The following is a 22,929-nucleotide window of genomic DNA, read 5'->3' on the forward strand; positions in this document are numbered from 1 at the left end:
CCTCACCTGCAACATCTGTGGTGATTTTTACCTGGGGGAAACATCAATGGCCCTCAACCTCCGCATCAATAACCACCGCTCCTCCACCCACAACCTGGACTTCACTGTCGCCGTCCACACCAACCACCACAACATCAGTTTCAACGACTGCTTCCAGGTAGCGATCATCCATCTCCTACCCCAACCAGCCAACACCTCTGTTCGCAAAAGATGGGAGAGGGCCTATATATCGGCCATGAGTGCAACCACTCCACCTGGCCTGAACAAGGCCACCCAGTAATGCCCAATCCTCACCCACCCTCCCGCCCTCCCTCCCAACTCATCCTACACACTCACAGTTTACGACGAGCCTGGTGACGAAACAGTGTTTTTTTCGTTCTACGCACCGCTTCTTCTTCAATGGGGACCTGGCAACTCTGCAGGGCCCCAACTTCCGGTTCCGTCTTCTGTTTCTTCTCACACTGATGATGCTATAAATTAGCGAAAATTTTGAATTTTCCTACTGTCCGGTGAGTGTTTCCTTTTACCTTATTTGATTTTTACTTAGCCCTTTTGGCCCTCCTTGCTTTTATCCATATATATATATATATATATATATATATATATATATATATATATATATATATATATATATATATATATATAAAAACTAGGGATTGGCAGATATGAAAATTTGGGAGATACAGATAAGTGCTGATATAAAATTTTCCAATAACCAATATTCTACTGATCCAATATACAATGCCAGGTGGTTCATTAATCTCCTAAATAAATGAATTACCAATTGAATCAAACTTTTGCAGAAGTCACAAGAAGTTGTACATTAAGACATTTACTTTTTTTAAAAAAGTACATGATTGAGATTATACATTTACATACAATAAAAATTTTAACAAAATGGCACAATATTATAATATATTTAATTTATAAAATCTAAGTATTCCATTCCAATTATGTGCATCAATTTGTCAAGAGTTTTGATTTAAAATAATCAAGAATTACTGTATTTATGCACGCATATGTGCACCCAGATTTTTGAAGGGAAAAGCAACAAATATTTAAATGTCATATATTAGTGTAATTTAGGAGGTTCAAGAAATGACTTTCTTAGTTGTAGGTTGTAAGGCAGTTGCTATGCTGATGAAGAGCGAATGACATCATACCCTTCCAATGAGTCACCTGTTGCTATGTGGACCAAGAGGAGAATAGTATTATCTTGTGTATTCAATGAGTCACCAACCTACGCCACCTCATCCACTGTGCTTAGCATCCCAATGTTTTCACTTCTGTAACTACCTTGTTTATTCTTTAGAAGAAAGCGGAGTCAAAATTATGTTATGGATTTGCAGTGCTCAGGAAGTTATTTTCTATTATTTCTCGTCCAATAAATACCACTGATACACATCCCATGTGACAGGAGGTGCCTCCTCAGTGACAATGAATACACGCTTGGTTTCATGAAATTGTTTACGAAGATGTCCAGTGAACATTGAAAAACCCAAGGGAGAAATTTTCATTTACATCTGTTGATATGCATGTGTTACATGTAGTTACCAGAAGTCGCTAGCATCTGTTTGTGACACTATCCAAAGCGGAAACGATTTTTGAGGAAGTAAATTTCCATTATTTCTCCCACGACAGACAAATAAGACAGGCTCAAATTCTACAAGAATGGTGTCGCTTTTCTAGGTCTCAAAACGCTCTGATAGAAGTGAAAAATCATGTGAAAACACCATTTCACTTTTATAGACTTGGTCTAAAATTAATTGTTACTAAAGAAATCAAACCTGGTGATTCGTATTTGCACCTGTTGAGATGTATGGGTGATAAGCAGTGACATGTGAAAACATGTGTGGTTTCATGTTAGCTGTCCAAATTATTCCATGCATATGCACCCCAGTTTTTGGGGACAAAAATTTTGGGAAAAAGTGTGCTTTATACATGAGTAAATATGGTATGTCATAATATTAAAATGCATGTTATGTTATCAAAAAATCCGATTTTCGTGCAAAACTGGCACAAAAGAGAAACTTCAAACTTGGCGTAATTTCCAGAATAATTAGAATCCATAAAAGAGTTGTGCAGCATTTTAGCAGACCTCATGAAAGACCATTTGACATCAATACTATGAGTATTTATCAATACTGATACATCAGCATTTGTATCAACTTGGCCTTAGTATTAAAAATTTTCACTAATCATTTGGAAATACACTTCTCACAAAAAGTTTGGAATATTGTTATACAGGGTTAGCCTAAATGATTCATCGGGTTGCAAAGCACTGTGTATTTACAAGTATACGACGTACAAAGATGGGTGATACATGAAAAGATAGATACACTCACCAAGTTTCTGGTACATTCTACAAATGTTCAATGTACCAGGAACTTTGTGAGTGTATCTATCTTTTCATGTATCACTAGGGGCATGCATATTTCGTTTTTGACGAAAAAACGAAATGTGAAAAAACACATTGTAGTGTTAATTTTTCATGTTTTTGAAAGGTGTGAGATGCATTTTGTGACCATGTTTTGTCACGAAATAATGCGAAATGAACTGCAAAAAGCGAAATTAACTCTTAAACACGAAATTTACTGTTTATATACAGACGCGACACTTTCTGAAGTCTGAAGTATCCTGTGAGTTATGCAATTCACGGAAAATTGATTAATTCTGCTGTAAATATTTGAGAAGCAAAATTAAACCCCTTTACACAGGAATAAACTAAATACTCTGGTAACTTCATAAATGTGCTATTAGAAGGGATAAGTTTATTTTGTGTAATAAGTGCAGTTTTTAAATCAAACTTAGGATTATATTCACAATTTTAAAACCAAAATGTCATTTTATATAGCACTTTTCATGTGATTATTCACCGCTATAACACCGAAATTTCATTTTATTTACAGCTTTTGAACCCGAAATCGACTCTGTTTTTGTACCGAAATTTTGCTTTTTTAAATACCAAAAATATGTGCCTCTATGTATCACCCATCTTTGTACGTCGTATACTTGTAAATACACAGTGAGTTGCAACCCGATGAATCATTTAGGCTAACCCTGTATTAGGCAATAGGTGATAGGCAAGATCTTGGAATTGAACAACACATGTTATCTGTCTGCTGGATGTTCTCGTGCTTTCGCCAACATATGCCACCCTGGGTATCACCTAACGCTTTATCGTCGTCGCCTTGTAATCAAGGGGTTCCACGTTCAATTCCCAGTGGAGGCACATAGTGGTTTGGATCTCACTTTAAACTGCAGTTTCAGTCCCGATTAGCTTTACTGTGCATCAAGTAGACTTAAAAACACCAATCAATGAAAACCTATCGCCTAATATAACAATAATCCAAACTTTTTGTGAGGAGTGTATTTACTTCTGCATCTTACGAAGTACGTACGAATGAGAAAACTGTACAAATTAATATTATAGGGAGTTCAATAAATCTAACTGAACTGATTTATTAACAAACCGAAAGCTATAAAATGTTTTTGCTTGTACAATATTATGTGTAAGAAATAAAAATACAACACTCTTCTGACTATATCAGGGTCTAATTCCACACAAACTGGTGAAAAACCATCAACCTTAACAAGTATGACACAAAGAGAATGTCAGTCGTAGAGCAGTTCAAAGTTTAAAAGATAAGAAAACTTACACTTGATGGTATCACATGGTTGTTCTGTGTCCACCTGCTACTATCAAGTCACTGCTTTTAAGTAACATTCACAAAATAAGGACTGTGCGTGTACTGTTAAGTTTCCACCATAACATTAGAATGTATTTAACAATACCATCTGTTTCTTAGGTACAATTAAAAAGAAAACAACTGAGATGAAAATAGGTATGAATGTACAGCTTTCATATGATTTGATTACATATTTCATTGTGAAAAAAATTAACAAGCTTAATTTACGTAATTCAAGAAATTTGCTGGCCAGGAAGCACCTTGAACATGCACATCGATAAAATGGAGGGAATAATTTGAAGGAATTCTTAAATTTATGATGAAAGAAAAAAAAAGACTATTAGGCATTATACTCAATGCAGTACACTGTTGTACTCAACATGAAATTATGTTTCTTATACAAAAGACAACGATACCGTACTCTTAGGCCCGCCGCACATCCAACACAATGCAAAGAGTCATTTTTGTTGCAAACTGACTCCGGGAAGGTTTAACATGAGGGTCTTTATGGGCAGCTGCACCCAGATGAAACATTTGACTCAAGTTACGTTGCAATGGTTTGCAACAAAAGAATGTGCACATAGATGAATCCATTCAATTCAGCCACAGACCTCTATTTAGAGACTGAAAACTTCAGGCCAAAATTTCCAAACTGGGGGACAGTATCATGGTGGCAATATTTTTAATTCTAAATTAAACGTGATTATATTCTGACACAGGAGATCACCGAAACAAAAAAATTTGGATGACCAGATTAATGACTGTGCAGAAAATGTTTGTGTTCAACCTGCACGAAGCGAGACATTTGTGAATCTGGATAATTGCAAATGCTGATTACATGAATTTCTAACATCTAACTACTAATAATTATTTTATTTAATGCGAAAATAATGTTTGTAATTTGTATGTCCATACATTGCATACGTTGTCAGAAATTGCACTGTTCAGTGGCATATTCTGAAAATTTTGCCCGGTTTACCACAACAATTGTTATGTAATTATTATATATGTTTATTATGTAGAATTAAACAACAATAGAATTCCGACAACTTCAAATTTCCCGGCTATATATTAAAAAGTTGGTTTACTATTGGAGAATACGCCACTGGTGCAGTTCAAAGTGTAAAGGTCAGGTTAGTGACAAATAATGCATTTAAGGTAATACAAACCGACTCTATTCACAACATATAAAATGATACATTAATTTCACATATGCATTCATTCAGCTGTAAACTGTCATTATGTATTGTTAACCTGCTTCAAAATTATAAAAACCTTAGACCTACTGCGTACGTGGACAAAATCTGCAATTAGATTTTACCTAACAAAATGACTCGTCATGTCAGACATAGTGTGAGAGTAGTTACCTTAACCTGCATGAAAGATGCAACACTGTGGACGTACTAAAAATTGTAATGATTGCTTACCCCTTAAGGCTGTAGTCCTGCCGGAAATGTCTCCAAATTTGTGCTCCAAGGACTCGTACACACATTTAGAGTTGTTCTCCAAATAATCTCCAGGGAGAATTTGAAGGGTGGATCTTCTTTTCAGTCTGATGCTCCGAGAGACATCGTGCAACTTCTTGGATGGGTTCGTGAAAGACTCTGTATCTTCCTCACTACATTTCTTACTTGAATGGCAACTCTGCAACAGCCCTGAAATAAAAATTTGTTCTCCATGACATAATCCATGAGAAATCTCTCATTTGACATGCACCTGGTAATTTAAGCAACATTACTACATTGAAATTTCAGCAAAAAAATGAATGCTCGACCAGTACTTGAAACTGGGTCTCTGCAATTGCTCTACCAACTAAGCTAACGAAACAGCCCCATTTTGCACGATTCTTCACTCTTGCTGCATGGAACTGTCTCTGTCAGTACTACTGCAATGGAATCTGTTGTACTAGAATGGAGTACAAAATATCAAATTCAAAATTCTCGACTTTTTCTTGTACTAATAACTGGTATCGACTGATACCAATATATCAGTACTAGTATTGTGTTAACCCCAGTCTCGTGTTTTGCTGCATTTTCCTCAACACCCTGTCCCTTTACAATAAAAACAACTCTATCATGCAAGGGCTCTCCGAGGGCCTAGCCCAGGAAAGCAGGTTCTCTCTTAGTGATGTGCTATCATTAAATAAGATTCCATCGCCAATGTTATCGAACATTCTTGGACAACTTCCATGAAAGGATATGCGGTGGTCCAGGTGGGAATTTTTCCAACAATTTCCCCTGCATAAAACAGCACTGGTGCTCATCCAGTCTGTAATAATTATAGACCCGACAGTACATTTGAAACCCTAACATGGAAGTAGCGGCGCTACTTTAAGTGATGGAAAATCCTGTAGTTTGTATATTTTCAGAGGTTTCAGAAATCTTGCCCTGGTGAGAAATGATGGCCAGAGCATGGTGCTCAACATATAACCTAACGTATCACAGAGATCATGAATGAATGGAGCCCCGCCTCTGTGCCTTCATGGAACAGTGCAGTTCACAAGGGATAGGTGAGAACATTGACTCGGAAGAAACATCCTTTGCAACTAAAATTATGCTTTCTTAAATTTTTTGCTATCATCCAGACACTTGTCCGATGTTTGAATTGTTGTTCATGCAGAGAGAGGCTAATCATGACTGGACCTATAGTTTAAAGTGGGATCCAAACCACTGTGCTATGTGCATCCTCCGGGTATAGAACCTGGGACCCACTGATGATTTCATATCAGGCATGTAGATGACTGTTGATCACATCAATTATTGAACATACGAGCACACCTATGCAACATGTGCAATAATATGAGAAAACCTTTTACGGAATTTGTATTTATTTCGTATGCAAACAAACCATGGGTAAGATGTAGGGGACTTCAAGGTTATAGCGAAGCTAAAGGAAATGCAAGCAAGCACTTACCACTTACCCATAGAAAACTAAAATTTCATTTTAATACATCGCTGGCTGATACATCATTTTGCTGGGCACCAGCATCATACTCCAGCTGGCACAAGATTGGGTAACACATTTCACAAAAACTGCATACTGACTTCCTCTACGCTACACAGAACACCAACAAAATACATTACTTGTGAAATTTCCCTACCACTACCTTGTTTTCTCCATTAATTGCTGCTTGGTAACATATGCATTGTTGAAAAAGATATTAGGCAGTGAAGCCTAAACAACAGGTATGTACTTCAGCTTCAGATGATGTCTTCGATCACGATCAGACTTTGTTTGTAGTGGAACTTGAACTGCAGAAAATATTGCTCTAGTCCATATCAATTCAGGCAGGCAAAGAAAAAATCTTACCTTCATAGTCTCAGATGTTATTGAATTAAATGTAAGTTAAAATTCAGGACCAAGTATGACACCCGTATTTTTGTTTTGTCCAAAAATGGCACCTCAGGCATCATTACTCAAGTGCAATTTTCGGCAAAATATTAAAATGCTCTATCTCTGGGTTCAAGATATTTTGGTTCTGTTTCTTTTTTATTTGAAAGAGAATAATTTTCGAATTTTTTTTTTAAAAATAAAAAATGCCATTAAACCAGTTTCTATTTCCACATTCTCGCATATTGGTCTCATGAAATCAAAATCTAGTCTTATTTGACATGGCATTTTAATTCTTCATAAAGATAAGTAACAGGCACAGCTTTCAAAACATATTACAATTTCCAAATTACATGTGCAAATTCCAAAACATATTACAGGTTCCAAAGCTTAGAACAGAAAATAGCAATTCAATTAACTAAAAATTTGTTCAACTGCATCAGTATCTTCCTTTGATATTGAGTGATGCCTTCCTGTTGAACCAATAGGAACTGGGGCACCCACAATCATTAAAACATCGTGAATTGGAAGTGAGCACTGGCGGTGGTGCCTATATCCAGCAGCTGGTCCATGTGGTAGCATAAAGTTCACGACGATTTCATTTAACTCGCAACTGATATCTATAACCTCTGTAATCCACCAGTCACAGTTACACACACAAGACAAAAATATCCCTCTTTGTAGGTTGTGAATCTGAATATTCTCCTGCCGTTTCAGAGATCTTGGTTGGACAAATGAAATTTCTTCTTTCTTGGTTCTTTAAAGTTCGTACAATATAGGTTCACCCATCATAGTAGAGAAACCAACAGGGAGGAAAAAAAAAAAAAAAGAAAAGAAAAAAAAAGCATAACACGGAAATTATTGCAACACAAATGTTTTTTGTGCCAGATTGTGGGGAATGATATAGTGAATAATATATTAAAATCCACCATCCAAATGTTTGGGGAAAATCTGCCATTTTGGAAAATGGCGGCAAAAATTCAACTTAAAAATTAAAAATAATTAATATCTCGAAAACGGTACAGTGTACACAAAAAGTAAAGATAACCAAAATGAAAAAACAGAAAATTTGCTAAATTATGTTTTTTATCTGATAGAGCTACCATAAATCTTAATTGAATTAGAAAGATTCAAATATTTTTCTTAATTTTTAGAATCAGCGTAAAAGTTGACTTCTTATAAAAAAAACAGAAAATATGTAATTTACGTCCTAAAGTCGCTGAACCAAAATCATAGCTTATGATTTCCTTTAGAGATTGGTCTTTGTTTCGTGCCTCTAGAGTCGTTTTCACGTTCAGAAGATACAATGGGCTCTTACGGGCAATGCTTTTCTTATGGGAAATACGAGCGCGCTGTTGTCAAATTTCTGGATTTACAAATTTAGCTTAAGTAAAATCGGTACCTGCAGTTTTGCAGGAAATTTTGTAATGAATACGATGGTGAACACAAAAAACTGGTAACTTGCTTACATAATTTTAGATAAATTAAAAACGCAAATTTTCTGTGAAAACACAATTTTTGCAATTTTTTCATTCCTAACGTTGAAACATGCCGTAAAATTGAAGCTTTCATTATGAAAAAAATTGACACTGTTTTTTAATTGTCATAGGTGACGGTGGTACTCAGAATTTATCAATACTTTAAAGCATATTTGCATTAAAAAATATTCAAATAAAGAAAGTGGAGATTTTTTATATTCGTGCAGTAGAAAATGTCGTTGCTGGACATTTTTTGTTCTGTAATTCCAAGTAAAAACTTCCAGCGACAAAGTTGTGGAGAAAATAATGAAATTTTTTTTTATAACCACTCAAAGGTTCCCAGAAATATTACTTCCATGCATTTGGAGTTTCTTTTTAACCCAAACTGCGCACGAAGTAAGGAGAAGTTGTCTGGCCATCTTGAGCTGACTCACCTCAGCATTCCGGCTAATCACCACCAAGTTTTCCAGTTGTTATTTTATTTCCATTCAGTAAAAATATGAACTTCATGCAGTTTGTTATAATAGAATTGAAATTACTTAAATTTAATAATTGACAATTATTTCCAATGCTGCTGTTGTGAGCAACATTAGCGCTGTCGCAAATACACGTTGTTTTCGTTTACATTACTGTCGACATTAATACTGAAATGAAGATCACCTTTCATTTTCCAACGTACACATAAATTCATAGACACCATATTAACCTTTGAAAAGCTTTCCAACACGTGACAAAATATGGGGCTTCAAGATAGAAATATGACATGCCTTGCTTGAGTCATTCATGTCTTATCAGTTCACATGGGCCATAACTCATTTGTTTGTTTGGGTTGCAACTTGAATCTAACCCATGTGCCAGGGTCCCCTTACTTGAGTGAGAGATCTGCTTTGGTCTGTTTAGACTTTTTCCCTCTCCCGAAAAAGTGTTTTCATTTGTGTGAGCTCTGTGATTTTTACTTTTTTAAGTGATTTCTGAAGTGTCATATTCGTGCATTACACTCGCGTGTGTAGTGATCGCAATGGATCATAGTAAAAAGGGTAACTGTAACGTTCACAGTATAATATTAATGTTAATAATTACATATAATTATTATTATATATACAAAATATGTAACACCTTCATTGTGAAGGAAGGTCATCATTTCCCGGCGACAGGAGCTAGCGCTGTATTGGCAACACTGTGCGGTTTCTCCATAAGCGCCGTGGTCTCTTCTGAAAGTGAAAACGACTCTCGAGTCAGGGCTTGAAGAGATATGTAGTTTAATGCAGAGGCATGAGTTTCCCTAAATTTAAGTGTTTCATTTCCTATGATATTGGGTGATTGATTGATTTGCTTTACTTTGCTTCACTTTTGGCTAATATGCGAAGATGGGAATGAGTGATATGATGAAATTGATGAATGGACACTCACAAAGGTGTCTTAAGTGAGCAGGGCTGGAAAGGATAGTTTACTTTCTACTGACTGCAATTAGAGAGAAGCGTACTGAAAATGGAATTCAGGCAGATTATTTTGGGTCAAATCTACTGGTAGATAAGGCTTAGCATTAAGAGACCATAGTGCAGGGACAAAAAGTGTGTATACAGGGGGGGACTGCTCCCTATGACCCCATTCCTAATCACCGCCACATTCAACTAAAATAATATGCTAAAGTGCAGTTCTAAACCGGTCACTTTGCCTTAGAGTCCATTGCAGAATTTTTCGTACATACCTGGTGCCAACATTTTAAATTTCATCATTTCCTCTACATACAGACGTGCACTTGTAGCACAGGTGTTGCCTCTGATGCAGCAAAAGGAGAAAATTTGCGTAACTGATTCAAGATGTAAACCCCACTTCCCAATACGCTCGCCTTTAATGAAATTCCGACAAATATCGAGCATCCTAATGTATTGCGGCCACAGAGCAGCAGTGTCCTGTTATCTTTCAGAGTTGAACCAAATATAGATAAAGATTTGTCAGCACGTCAGGGCATGAACTTACATTAGAGTCTACTTCTGAATTGAGCAGGCCAACGATTTATTGAACGTATCTCAGAAATATGTTCATTTGCAATGCACTTTACTTCTTTAAGTAGCGTGAAGAGTGCTGCATAAACTATGAAATTACCTCACACATGTAACTTCTGAAGAGTCATCTGCTATGTTTTCCAGACCAAGTGTCTGTAAGACAAGTCCTCCCTTTCCAGGGCAGTCACCACATTTCTCAAACAAACAGGTCTCTCGCTCTACATCACAGACTACTAACGACTTCAAACGTCCAACGAAGGTGTCATATGTCACGCCTTCAAGTAAGTTTTTCAAAGTTACCACACAAAGTTCAAAATTGTCACAATACACAAACAGACATCTCTAGGTGGGTGTGGAACCACCCACTTAAGTTGTAGTGCATAAAATCTTGATCTTCCAATGTGGAATACTTCTTATATGAACATTGCTTATAAAACCTGTTAAACTCAAAGTGGAAGTTCTCCTTTTCAGGGAATGTACTTAGTACTGTATGGTACTGATCAACAGTAAAAAAAAAATTTTGGGATTGTCATTTTTCAAAATATATATTATTTTTGATTTTTCAAAACAAAATTTCAGAAGGATAGAGCAAGAGAACTTGGACACATATTTCCAAATGGAGGTTATCATTTTAATCAGAAAATTATTCTCTTTCAAATAAAAAAAAACAACACAATATCTTGAACCGTTCCAGAGATACAGCATTTTAATATTTTGCCGAAAATTGCACTTGAGAAATGAAGCCCGAGGTGCCATCTTTGGTAGCCTGTATCTCGGGCCAGGAATTTATTTTGGACAAAACAAAAAAATACGGGTTTCTTACTTTGTCCTGAATTTTAACATATGTTTAATTCAATAACATCTGACACTATGAAGGTAACCCGCCTGCCTGAATTGGTATGGACTATGCCTCAAGAACTAGATCAGAATATTAAAATACGAGGTTTGGCTAGAAAAAAACCGGACTGATGCTATGAAATCTTTTATTCGGCATTTTGTACAACAGGAACTTTATCTCCTTCAAAGTACTCCCCTGCACGATCTGTACACCGCTCCATACGAATTTTCCATTGCTGGAAGCAGTGTTGCCAGTCATTTTCGGAGATCATGTTCATTACATCCATCGCTTTTCTTTGCACAGCTTCTACTGTCTCAAATTTGGTTCCTTTTAGGGCGGACTTCACTCTGGGGAATAAAAAGAAGTCACAGGGAGCAAGGTCCGGCGAATACGGTGGATGTTCTAACACTGGGATGCCATATTTAGCCAAAAATGTCTTTACTGACAGGGCCGTATGGACAGGAGCATTGTCTTGGTGCAGAATCCATGACTTCCGTTGCCACAAATCAGGTCGTCGTCTTCTTACTCGCTCACGAAGGGTTTTCACATTAATGTAATGATGTTGGTTTACAGTTTGACCCTCGGGTACCCAATGAACGTACAAAATGCCTCGAATGTCGAAAAAGACAATCATCATGGCTTTGAATTTGGACTTGCTCATGCGAGCTTTCTTGTGACGTGGCAAACTCGGGGTCTTCCAATGCATTGATTGGCGCTTTGTGGCAGGGTCGTACATGAAAAACCACGATTCTTCACAGGTTATCACTCTCTCTCTCTAAGAATGTAGGGTTTGTTTCAATGTTCTTCAAAGTGTCCGTACAAATGTTCACTCGAGCTTCCTTCTGTTCCAATGTCAGGTTCCTTGGCACGAGTTTTGACCACACTTTACTCATCTTCAAATTCTCGTGTAAAATTTGTCGAACACTTTCCTTGTCTATTCCTGTGATTTCAGCAACTGCTCTAATGGTCAATCGACGATCTTTTCGAATCACATCACTCACTTTTTGAATGTTTGTTTCAGTTTTCGACCTGCATGGTCGTCCTGAACGTGGGTTGTCTTGGATCATTTCCTGTCCTTCTTTAAACCGTTTAAACCACTCAAACACTTGTGTGCGTGATAAACACTCATCCCCGTACACAGATTTTAACATGTCGTACGATTCTGTTGCAGATTTCCCCAGTTTGTAAAGGAACTTCATATTGACACTCTGTTCCATTTTTAATACTCAGCATTTTTCCGACGGAGCACAGACGCACGTTCCGCTTTGTCCAAGTGCCACAGCGAAACTGAGAGGCCTGCACCCAGGACAATTAGTCATTCTGTAGCCAGGGTATGGTAGTATAGAATCATGCATTGCTCAACCTTCGCGCATTCGTTGTTTGCCAATAGCAACATCAATCCAGTTTTTTTCTAGCCAAACCTCGTACCTGTTACATAATAACAAAATACATCTGCACAGGCTTAGTCCTAATAAAAATTTAACAATTACATTCTGAAAACGCAATCAAATACTTGAATCAAAACAACCTTTAACTTACCTGTTGATCGTTGATCTTCATACACGTTAACCCCAGGTTTAGGCAGTGCAATAGGTTGAAAGACTTTTCGTTGCCGAAGAGAATATCGACATTCAAACTGTTCAAAGTTTGACAAATCCCCTACAATTTCATTCTCGTCACAAGTACTACTAATATTAATCACACTTGTAGAGTCTTCCATCGTTGTATGGATGTCGGGATTCTGTTCCCTAATACTTAAGCTGTGAAGAGACTTTGAAATATCCAGGTCTTCACACACATTTGTAACTTGTACAGAATTGTCTACCAAATCCTCAGTCATGTAGTTGCAACTACTGTTGCTATCTATGAGTTTGTCAGAGTTAGAACCAACTTCCAATTGAGAGTTAACGCAAGAAATGCTGTTTTCACCGGTATTTTTGCACGTGTGCCTCGTCTTGATTGAATTGTTGTGCGTTTCACGTTCACCTTTATGAAAACTAGAACTGTCCGATGCACTAGTGTGAGTTTCAGCTGAAACGGCTGTCCTCGGAAACAATCTGCACTTCCTGACAGACAGTGTCTCGCTCTGCGAACACTTGCCGTACCTCAAGAGCACGGACAGTTTATTGGGTGCTTCGACAGAAGACGGTATGATGCCACTGCTATCTGATTCAGAATCCAACTTGTTCACCTTCGGTAAATTTGAACCACTATTGTTAATGCAGGGAGAAAATGTCGGAGAAATTACCTCGTCACACCTTTTAGAGTGAGGTGTACTTGTTCTTGGAATAGTCTGACTGATTTGGCTTTGGGATAAATGGGTTTTGTTCCTGTGGTTACTAGTTTTACTTCCTTCACTTTTGGCATTTCCATCAGGATATTTTGTACTGTTCAGGTGAGAATGAAGGAATACACTACTGTCCTCACCAGTATATGAAGAACTATCTGCAAACAGAGAAAAGAACAGCATTACACCAACACAACCAAGCTTCAGACTAAATATTAATAGGTTAAACTATATCCCACTTCAGGGACAAGAATTTATTATGACACACTGCATTGTACAAAACTCAGTATGCAATGAAACAAAAAATTTGGAACATTAGTTGTCACGATTAGCCAAGAGTAGCAGGAAAGTGAAGTAACCAAATCAATCAAAGCATGGCACAGACTACTAACCATGCAAAAATTTGAACTCTTGTCACTCAAAATACACTTTTGGAATTTCACTGAATGTCCCACAATATTACATGGGTCATACAGATAATAAACAACAGCAATTAATAGACATTTCATTTCAGGACAACAGAATTTAAAGCCACACTTAATAGATCTTCTTTAAACAGACTAGAAAAACAATGGGCCCAAGTTCCTTTCATTGCAATTTCATCATGCTACAAATGCAATTTTTACATGGTTCGGTTTCGATGTACATCTGTTAACACACACTGCAGAGTTTTAGTGATTACTTAAGATTTTGTTCAACATATGCTTTCGTGGTTAGGTTAGGCACGTTAGGTTTGGTTAAAGTCCCTAAATGCATTCTACTAAGGTTCCGATTTACTTCTACATTCATTCCCACGCTTCTACGATATTTACTGTCGCTTGTCAACGTAGAATATCTTCTCCATGAGAAGTGTGCATGCTTGCGTAAGGTAATTTTCAAGTTTTTTTTCAACATATAACTCTTTTAAGAGTCCAGTGCTCATTACTTTAAGGAAGGTTCAACTTTTGTGGGGCAATGATTTTCAAAATGCTACGATAATTAGTCTTGTGCTAGGAGAAATCATCAAACAATAGGAACCGTTACCAAACAATGTATAGAACTAAACTTACCACAATTATATCAATATTTTGAAAATTTTGTAAATAAATAAATAAATATTGGAATTGGTTTGCATATTGGAGTTTTCACTCAATATTTATATATCAGAAATCAAATTTGGCATATCCATAATATTTAGTCGTCCTAATTGGGATGGTGAGGACAAATAATGTGTAGATAAATTCAAGACACTACACCTTTGTCCATGAGCAGGTTAACACTCTAAACACATTACCTCCAGTCGGCCCCCATGACGGAGTGGTTAGCACATCGTGCTACAATGCCAGGGGTCCCGGGTTCGAATCCCAGCCTGGCCATGGATGTTTGTGCGTATCCATTCATCAATTTCATCACATCACTCATCCCAGTCTTCGCAAATTAGCCAAAAGTGGCCCAAAAGGCGAAGTAAATAAAGCAAATCATTACCTCCAGTGGCAAGATTGTGGAGTTAAATACTCTGTAGCAGCTTTGGCATTTTAGCTTACAACTTCCTCAATGTGAATATGAAATTTCCTAAATATCTTCTTTGCCTATAATCCCACAAAGTTATGAAGTGGAATGAATCCAGTACTGTACATCACCAGTATATATATTTTACCTTCTCCACCCATTTCTCAATTCATTAGCTGCCTGATACAAGAAACGTAACGGACAATGAAATAAAACTCACCACAAGAAGATTCCTCCACATTTAACGGAAACATTGTAGGCCTCAAATCACACCATTTGTTTTTATTTCTAGGCTTTCCATTCTTACGTCGATACTCACTGGTTTGTCTTTTAGGAACAATTTCCATGCTGCAAAGAAAGATTCTTAATAACAAAAAAAATTGAAGTGAACCCCTAACTAGACAAATGTACTAACTTGGAAAGGTACATGTACTTGGATCAATTAGTTTTTGTTTTTTTTAAATTGTTTCAAATCCCCGTGATGCACAGGTAAGTTAATCGGAACTGGACCTACAGTTTAAAGTGGGATCTGAACCACTATGGAGCTCCACCAAGTACCAAACCCGGACAGCCTTGATTACAAGGCAGGATCGTTAAAACTATGCAACTGAAGAGGTCCACAAAGGTAAGATTATCAATTGGTAAAATCCACAGCAATATTTAAACACCTTTCTCAGAAAAACCCATCTCAACAAAATTACTCTTACGGTACACCCAGTATACCGTATTTACTCATGTATAATGTGCACTTTTTTCCAAATTTTTGCCCCCAAAAACTGTGGTACGTATTATGCACGGAATAATTCAGACAGCCAACATGAAACCGTACAGGGTATTCCATGATTTTGGGACACTTGCATTGATTTTTCATGTTTACAGAACCCTATCATGTTATATATCGTTGTAAAGCTTGAATCCTGCAGTTTCTGAATATGAAAACAGTATTCCATACAAGATAACGACACTAATGTGAAACGCGGTTGAAATAAGTTCATCAAAAAATGAAGAAACGTTTTGATTTTTATGGTACTTTGGATGAAATAAAACATAAGGAAAAAGATAAAAAAAAATATAATGTATTACTGGCCAAATAATATGACATACATGGAGCAGTAAATTCCTTAATGGAAGAAATCTTGTGCTAACTGCTATTTGGAAGGTCCTGAATGTGCCTCGTATAAATGTTACATTAGTCACGGAAAGAAAAAGTATATATTTTGAAAAATAAGGAATTAGCAATTGAATAGGTATGACATCATTCACTCTTGACCAGCATAGCAACAGATTTACAACCTACAACTAAGAAAGCAATTTCTTGAAACTGGATTGTACTGCGCATTATATACGAGATATAATTTTTCGTCACTTTTACCCATCCAAAACCAGAGTGCGCATTATACACGCACGCACACTATACACGCGTAAATACAGTATTCAAAAATGCATTTTTCCATAAAGATTACCCTCCCATATTTTTGCTCCAAATTCTGCTGTCATGCTTAATTTTTCTCTCACATTCTCTGGTCACATGTGGACCATGGTAGTGACCAAATGGTCTAAAAGGTAGGGACTACTTCAAAAAAAGATTTTTCTTCATATCTACTCACTAACAGGCGATACAGAAAAAACCAAGGTGCCAGTAGTCTTCATTTGCATTTTTGTTATAGGGCTGGGATTCAAACCTGAACTTTGGTGGCGAGATTGGAAATTGGCAACCTAACACTCTCTGCCAAGGAGGGATGGTCTTCGAAAGTTAGTTGGTTATGGTGCTACTAAATACAATATTGATTCAAAGCTAGTCACATGGCTGTTGCCCATGGTTCACTCAATGAATCACATCCATCAGTGTCTGTGCATAATGAAAGTGGAGCCAACCTCCATGGCGTAGTGCTAAGTACAGTACTCTATGATGCCCGGTGGTTCCAGGTTCGAATCTCAGCTGAGCATGGGTGTTCTTCACGAGTGTCCATCAATTTCATCAAATCATAACACTCATCCTCAAGGTCGTGGTTAGCCAAAAGTGGCAGGAGAGCAACATAAAATAACTTAATTCAAGCAATCAGACGAAAAGTGGTGCACTATGACAAATCCACAAATGGTTGCGGCGATGAAAAAATAACTGAAAATTATAACGTCAGTGAAAATAAGAGCTCCTGATCAATATTGCAGCTTGTTCCCACACATATATCCACATTTCTCTATTTAACAAGAACGAGATTTGCTTTTATTCTGTTCTGAAAAAAAGACCAATGAATGCCAATAGACAAAGAAGCAGTGTGCAAAATGCATTTCACCACACAGTCTTCACATATTTTAACCTGGGAGAATGGGCATGATGGGGCTTTGACCGGAAATTTGTTTCTTTGCTTGCCTTTTTGCACATACGTGTTTCTTCGGCTCTTTTCCCCCACCTTATCTATGCTGGACATGTGGGAGATGCTCTGGCTAGCCAAAAAAATTTAACAGTGGCCATTTAAAAGGCACAGTTCAGTTCCATCTGCGGTGCTTTTGACCATGCGCACTTTCTTGTGTTATAGATTTAACAATAGTATTGGATTTTCCCCTATAATTATGAACATGGCAGAAGATCAAATTCATAGGTTTCAAGAAGGAGGAACAACGTGATAAAGAGCTTGTAAGACAATTAGAAAGAGATATGAAGAATGAAAATCAGGAAAAGAAAAATATGCATCCACTGTTCACTCTACGTCTGCCGTGAAAAGTTTTTAATGTAAGGAATGTTCAAATGGAAATCTTGATGGTGATGAAGTGGATGTGGAGTAAAGAGATTAAATAGATAAATTTTTAAAAAATTGTAGTAGTAAATATAGAAAATATACTACAATTGTAAATACATTTTCGTATCATAATTTCCTTCTCTCTAAAACCTTTGCATGAAATTAATGTAAAATTAGATTTGTTTCATAATTCCATTGTATTCTTACAATAATAAAAATGAACAAAGAACAATTACCTATTAAACTTTTGAAAAGTGGTGTTTCTTTTGCCTATTAGGCTACATTCTTACAAAAATAGAGAACAATTTTTTTTTTAAAAAAATGTAATAAACTCTTGAACTCTCTCACCAGTTTCATTAAATTTAAAAATAAAAAATATACAAAATAAAAGAGGAAACAAACAATACAAGGAAACTAATTTTGAAAAATCTGAAACAGAACCAACAGACCTAAATATTCAAGCACGGTCATTTTGACCACACACACGCCTTCAACGTAAGATGTGGGCATGCGTTCTCCCAGGTTAAGCACATGAAATTTTATATAAAGGAAAAAACATGCATTAATTTAGCTTACCAAGTAATTATGATTGATATCGCAGGAGACAAAACTTACTTTATGTCTTTCAGCAGCTTCCCAAATGGAGATTCAGCACATATATTGTCATGTAATGGTCTTAATGGTGGCCTTTTACATTGCAGTTTCTTATTTTCTGCCATAGTTCGAGAAGACAGTTTCGCAACTTCCTTATTTTCATTTCCACTGGTTCTCTCAGACTTCTTCCTCTGTATTACCTTTTTCTTGTGTTTAGCAATATTATCTGCAAATAACTTTTCAAACAATGCTTTAGGTCCCGCATCATCACCATCAACGTCTTTGAGGATCCTTCGTGAAATCCCGAACCTCCGTCTTTTCTGCCTCTCGTAGGTTTTGGAGACCACTGGAGCCATGTTCACTGAGGAAATGTAAAGGAAATTAATAATTCTTCATATGCATGCACACTGTTCATGTAGTTTTTAAAAACAAATGTTCCATAAACATCAAACTTCTACACTGTTCTTCAATATCCCTAGCCCTTGCTGAAGGTAACCGAAGTTCTATTCTCTGTAATGGTTCCGAATTTTAATTTTTAATCTTGGGTGTGAAAGATGAAGTATTGCAGAAATGATTGTTACAGTAACTTTGAAACTTGGTTAAAATAATTACCACTATTTGGAGTTCCAAAAAGTGCAATTACGCTAGCATCCATGCTTCCCATCAACAAAGCATTTTTTGTTCATAGAAAAAAGTACGGCAGAAGAGTGAAACTCATTGTGAGACTAAATTTGAATCTTTCTGAAAGTAATTAGCACTCTTTGCAGTTCGGAAGAGTCATAAATATCAACGAAAACAAAATGTGAAGATGTGCCTTACACAAATATCCCCACTTCCCATCAACAAGACATTCCACGGACTACTGCCGAGACGAGGCTCGAAGGGGTGTTGTGCTTGATAACAGCACCAACACGATGAGATGTTGAAAGCATTTAGGGAAAATATTGTAATGCTAAGAGCCATTTTGAAATGTTATTTGAACACTAAGAGCCCTAAACCTGACTCGCTTAACCTAGCTATGAAACCCTTCACATCACATGCGACATAGAACAGCAGTAGTTCATAAAGACGACAGTAAAAGAATGGCTGGTTGCAAGAGAAGAATTGCATATGAGCATACGTAAGTGTGAAACCATTCTCAAGCAAATATGCAGTAAGCAATCGCTAAAACTCTGAAGTATGTGTTAACAGAAATAAATTGAGATCAAACCATGAAAAAAGTTTTCTAATGGAAGAAATTCATTGCTATACACCAAAATAAATATGATAGATATGTAGAATATTATGCTTTCCTCACATATAACATTTTATATGACAGCGTATTACAGCTGACACCAGTTCAGAAAAAAGTTCAAGTGGTGATCAGCAATCCCCAGGTTTTGCCGTAAATGCCTAATTGGTTCTCATGAACAGACTATTATTTTGTACATAGTGTACTAATCAGATTGATCATTACTTGTATTTTGGTATTATGTTAATTAATTGCTGGCCAGCTACAAGGTAAAGAGTTACATAATATGTTTCCCTATGTGTAATTATATATGTTATTGCATGTAAGTACATGTGCTTATTTGATTATGCTTTTGCTGGACATTAAGATTCCCTTTTCTTAGCTTCCCAGTTGGGGGAGCTGTCCTTCAAAAAGACAGTTACAGTGCAACTGGGTGAACGTCCACGGACCATAAAAAGGGTCAGTTGGGCTTAACAAAAAACAGTTTCTTACCACCTTCACGACAACGAGGAACCTATCCTCTAGAGTTTAGTCCACTTATGGTGGCTAGACTGAATGATAGAGTACTAAATGTAATACTTCGCAAAAGAGGCTTCTTCGAGAGTTTAGTCCACTTATGGTGGCTAGACTGATGACAAATTAATTTCAAACCCCAGTTTGAAATCCCCAAGTTCCCTCATTAGCAAAAGATTTGCATTTGTAAGATATTGCCGAATCGCATCATAATGCCTAGTGGCCTGAAGAAGGATGCTGCGTAACAGAATATCAATTAAGTTGAGGGTAGGTCACAGAGATAGATAGGCTAACTCTATGTTGGTGGAAGTACCAATGGTTAGGCCATAGGAACGCCTTTGTGAATTACGGAAATTAGTTGATTTGGTCAATGCACATATGAAAATGCAATGTAAATATGTATATAAAAACAGTGTATAATAAACCCATGTAATCCTACAAGATAATGTTCTGATTTGACGAATTAACTCCCAAGAACTATAGTACTGATATTTTACCTGATGTTTATCCACTTTCTGTACTTGATCAAGAACCTGGGGACTAAAAATATGTTACATGAAACCCCCGTTCGTAATTCCAGCTTTACTATAATCTGCTCGCGAGACACCTAGGGAGAGGTGTCGAAGGAGAGAGATTAGAAAGGATTAAAGAATGGAAGCTAATCCAGGGCCGGATAGAAAGCAGGGAAGCGGGGGTTGCTTTCACAATCATTGTATTGCATTATTTAGTACATCTTATCCACTTGTTTACACAGGATATTTCAAATCTAATTTTAGTTTACATTTAAGACTATCTCCTATTTTGGTGCATCAACACTATGCTAAATAAAATTCAAAATACAGCATTAATTCTACTGCAACACTTATGTAAGCTGTAAACCTCCCACAAAAAAAAAAGATAGAAAATGAAATCCAACTTACCCTCCACTTCCCAAATCTCTGAAGCAGTTTTTTGAATCAACAGTGGTATAACACTGCTTGTAGTATAAAAGAGCTAATGGCCTACTGATGAAACATGGTTTGCTTGCTATACCTGAAACTACAAAAGATACCAAATGAAAACATTGAAACACAACGAAACAATCTCAGACAATATTTCAATGTTTTTTGGGTTTACAAACCACTACATATATTATTATTGTAAAAACTTAAAAATAACCCACACATGTAAGTGACCAGCCTAATATAATTACAACAGCATTTTGGGACACTACTGTGACGAACCTATTCCCTATCTCTCCAAAATCTAACACAAAACCTCTTCATGCCACATACGAAACGCTCTGTAGATGCCAGTAGTACTATGTAAAAAATACAACAAATGAATGGCTCGTATATAGGAGTACATACAGAGCATTCCCTGACATTTGCTACGAGACTCGGTGGCAAGCAGCCCGGCGTTTGTCTTTCCCGGTGAACGGGGTCCGCAACAGTCGCACACTACAGTCTGTTTTTTTTCGCTCTCTTTTCCTTTCTGTTGACGTTGCAGACTGACGCCAGTATAATCCTCCCTCGGAAGTTGTGTTGTGTCGTGTCCGTGTGTTGAAGATTATGGGACCAGAAAAGTTTAAATTACAACAAAGGATTTATCTTGTTGAGTGTTACTTCGGAAAGAGGAATTGTGGGGAGAAGTGCGACGAGCTTTTGCAACAAAATTCCCTGGTGTTCCCGTTCCACATAGGACCACAATATTAAACCTCGGAAAAAAGTTTATTAGAGTAACAGGGTCAGTTCTGAATAAAAGTGGAAAGAAAAACCCACGTGTACTTACTGCGGAAAAACTCTATGAGATAGGACAAAGGTTAGAACAGTCCCCTTGGTGATTTATCTGCAGCCTCTCACAAGAAACGACTGTTTCAAAAAACCACAGCATTTAGAGCTGCTAAAATTCTTAAATCTAAAAAATAAAGTATAAAAAGACAATCTGCACACCATCCGTGAGTTAAGAGAGAGTATTGTACGAGAAATCGGGAGAATTACAGTAGACGAACTTGAACGTGTAAATGCCAATTTCCTTCGAAGATGCCAGAAATGTGTTGCAGCAGAGGGACATCATTTTCAACACCTTCTGTAGTCAAAGTTAGTACACAATATGAAAACTGTAACTAGTGACTGTCACGGAACCCGTTCACCGGGAAATACAAGCCCTGACGTCGGGCCGCTTGCCGCTTGCCGCCGAGTCTCGTAGCGAATGTCAGGGAATGCTCTGTAGAAGGGAAACATGGTTATCTATAAAACAAGCAGAAAGCATTGACTATGACTGCTGAGTGTGTGCTTACAAACATGAATGAAAATTAAATCAATAGAAAATGCATGTGCATAAGGATTAGTTTGGAATTACACAAATGGACCTAGGTCCTGGATGTGCCTATTCTACATTATATGAAGCATGAATACATTGAAAAGCTATGGAGGACAATAATACTTATTTACTGACTTTTAACTAGATTTTGTACGATAGTAGGTACATAGCATTAATGCATCTGTTCATTTGGGTTTATTGGGAGACCAGAGTAAAATGCTAACAATAATTTTTAGGCATACAATTCTAACTTTGCTTGCTTGTTTGAGTTTTAAGTCCACCATATGCACATAGGCGAATTGGGAATGGGCCATATGGTTTAAAATGGGATCAGGTATCAAATCTGAGATACCTTGATTACAAGGTGATTATGTTGCCACTACACCCTCAGGACCTTAATTTTCTTTTATGTGCACTTGTTGTTAATATTTGGAAT

At 36.9% G+C, this 22,929-nt stretch overlaps 1 protein-coding gene across 1 annotated transcript in view; it reads right to left on the reverse strand.

The window, feature by feature from the left end:
- LOC146004460 (uncharacterized) overlaps positions 1 to 22,929 on the reverse strand; it is a 33,444-nt gene that overhangs the window by 4,781 nt on the left and 5,734 nt on the right. The window contains exons 2-7 of the mRNA XM_083143316.1: positions 21,113 to 21,230; positions 18,470 to 18,809; positions 15,337 to 15,464; positions 12,881 to 13,786; positions 5,117 to 5,344; positions 1,164 to 1,185 (exon numbers count right to left, since the gene is read on the reverse strand). Of these exons, the coding sequence (XP_082999442.1) occupies positions 1,164 to 1,185; positions 5,117 to 5,344; positions 12,881 to 13,786; positions 15,337 to 15,464; positions 18,470 to 18,804 (1,619 nt within the window). The 5' untranslated portion in view covers positions 18,805 to 18,809; positions 21,113 to 21,230. The remainder of the gene's footprint in view (positions 1 to 1,163; positions 1,186 to 5,116; positions 5,345 to 12,880; positions 13,787 to 15,336; positions 15,465 to 18,469; positions 18,810 to 21,112; positions 21,231 to 22,929) is intronic.

Source organism: Lepisma saccharinum, chromosome 21 (genome assembly GCF_977018435.1).
Source record: "Lepisma saccharinum chromosome 21, izLepSacc3.1, whole genome shotgun sequence".
NCBI lineage: Eukaryota > Metazoa > Arthropoda > Insecta > Zygentoma > Lepismatidae > Lepisma > Lepisma saccharinum.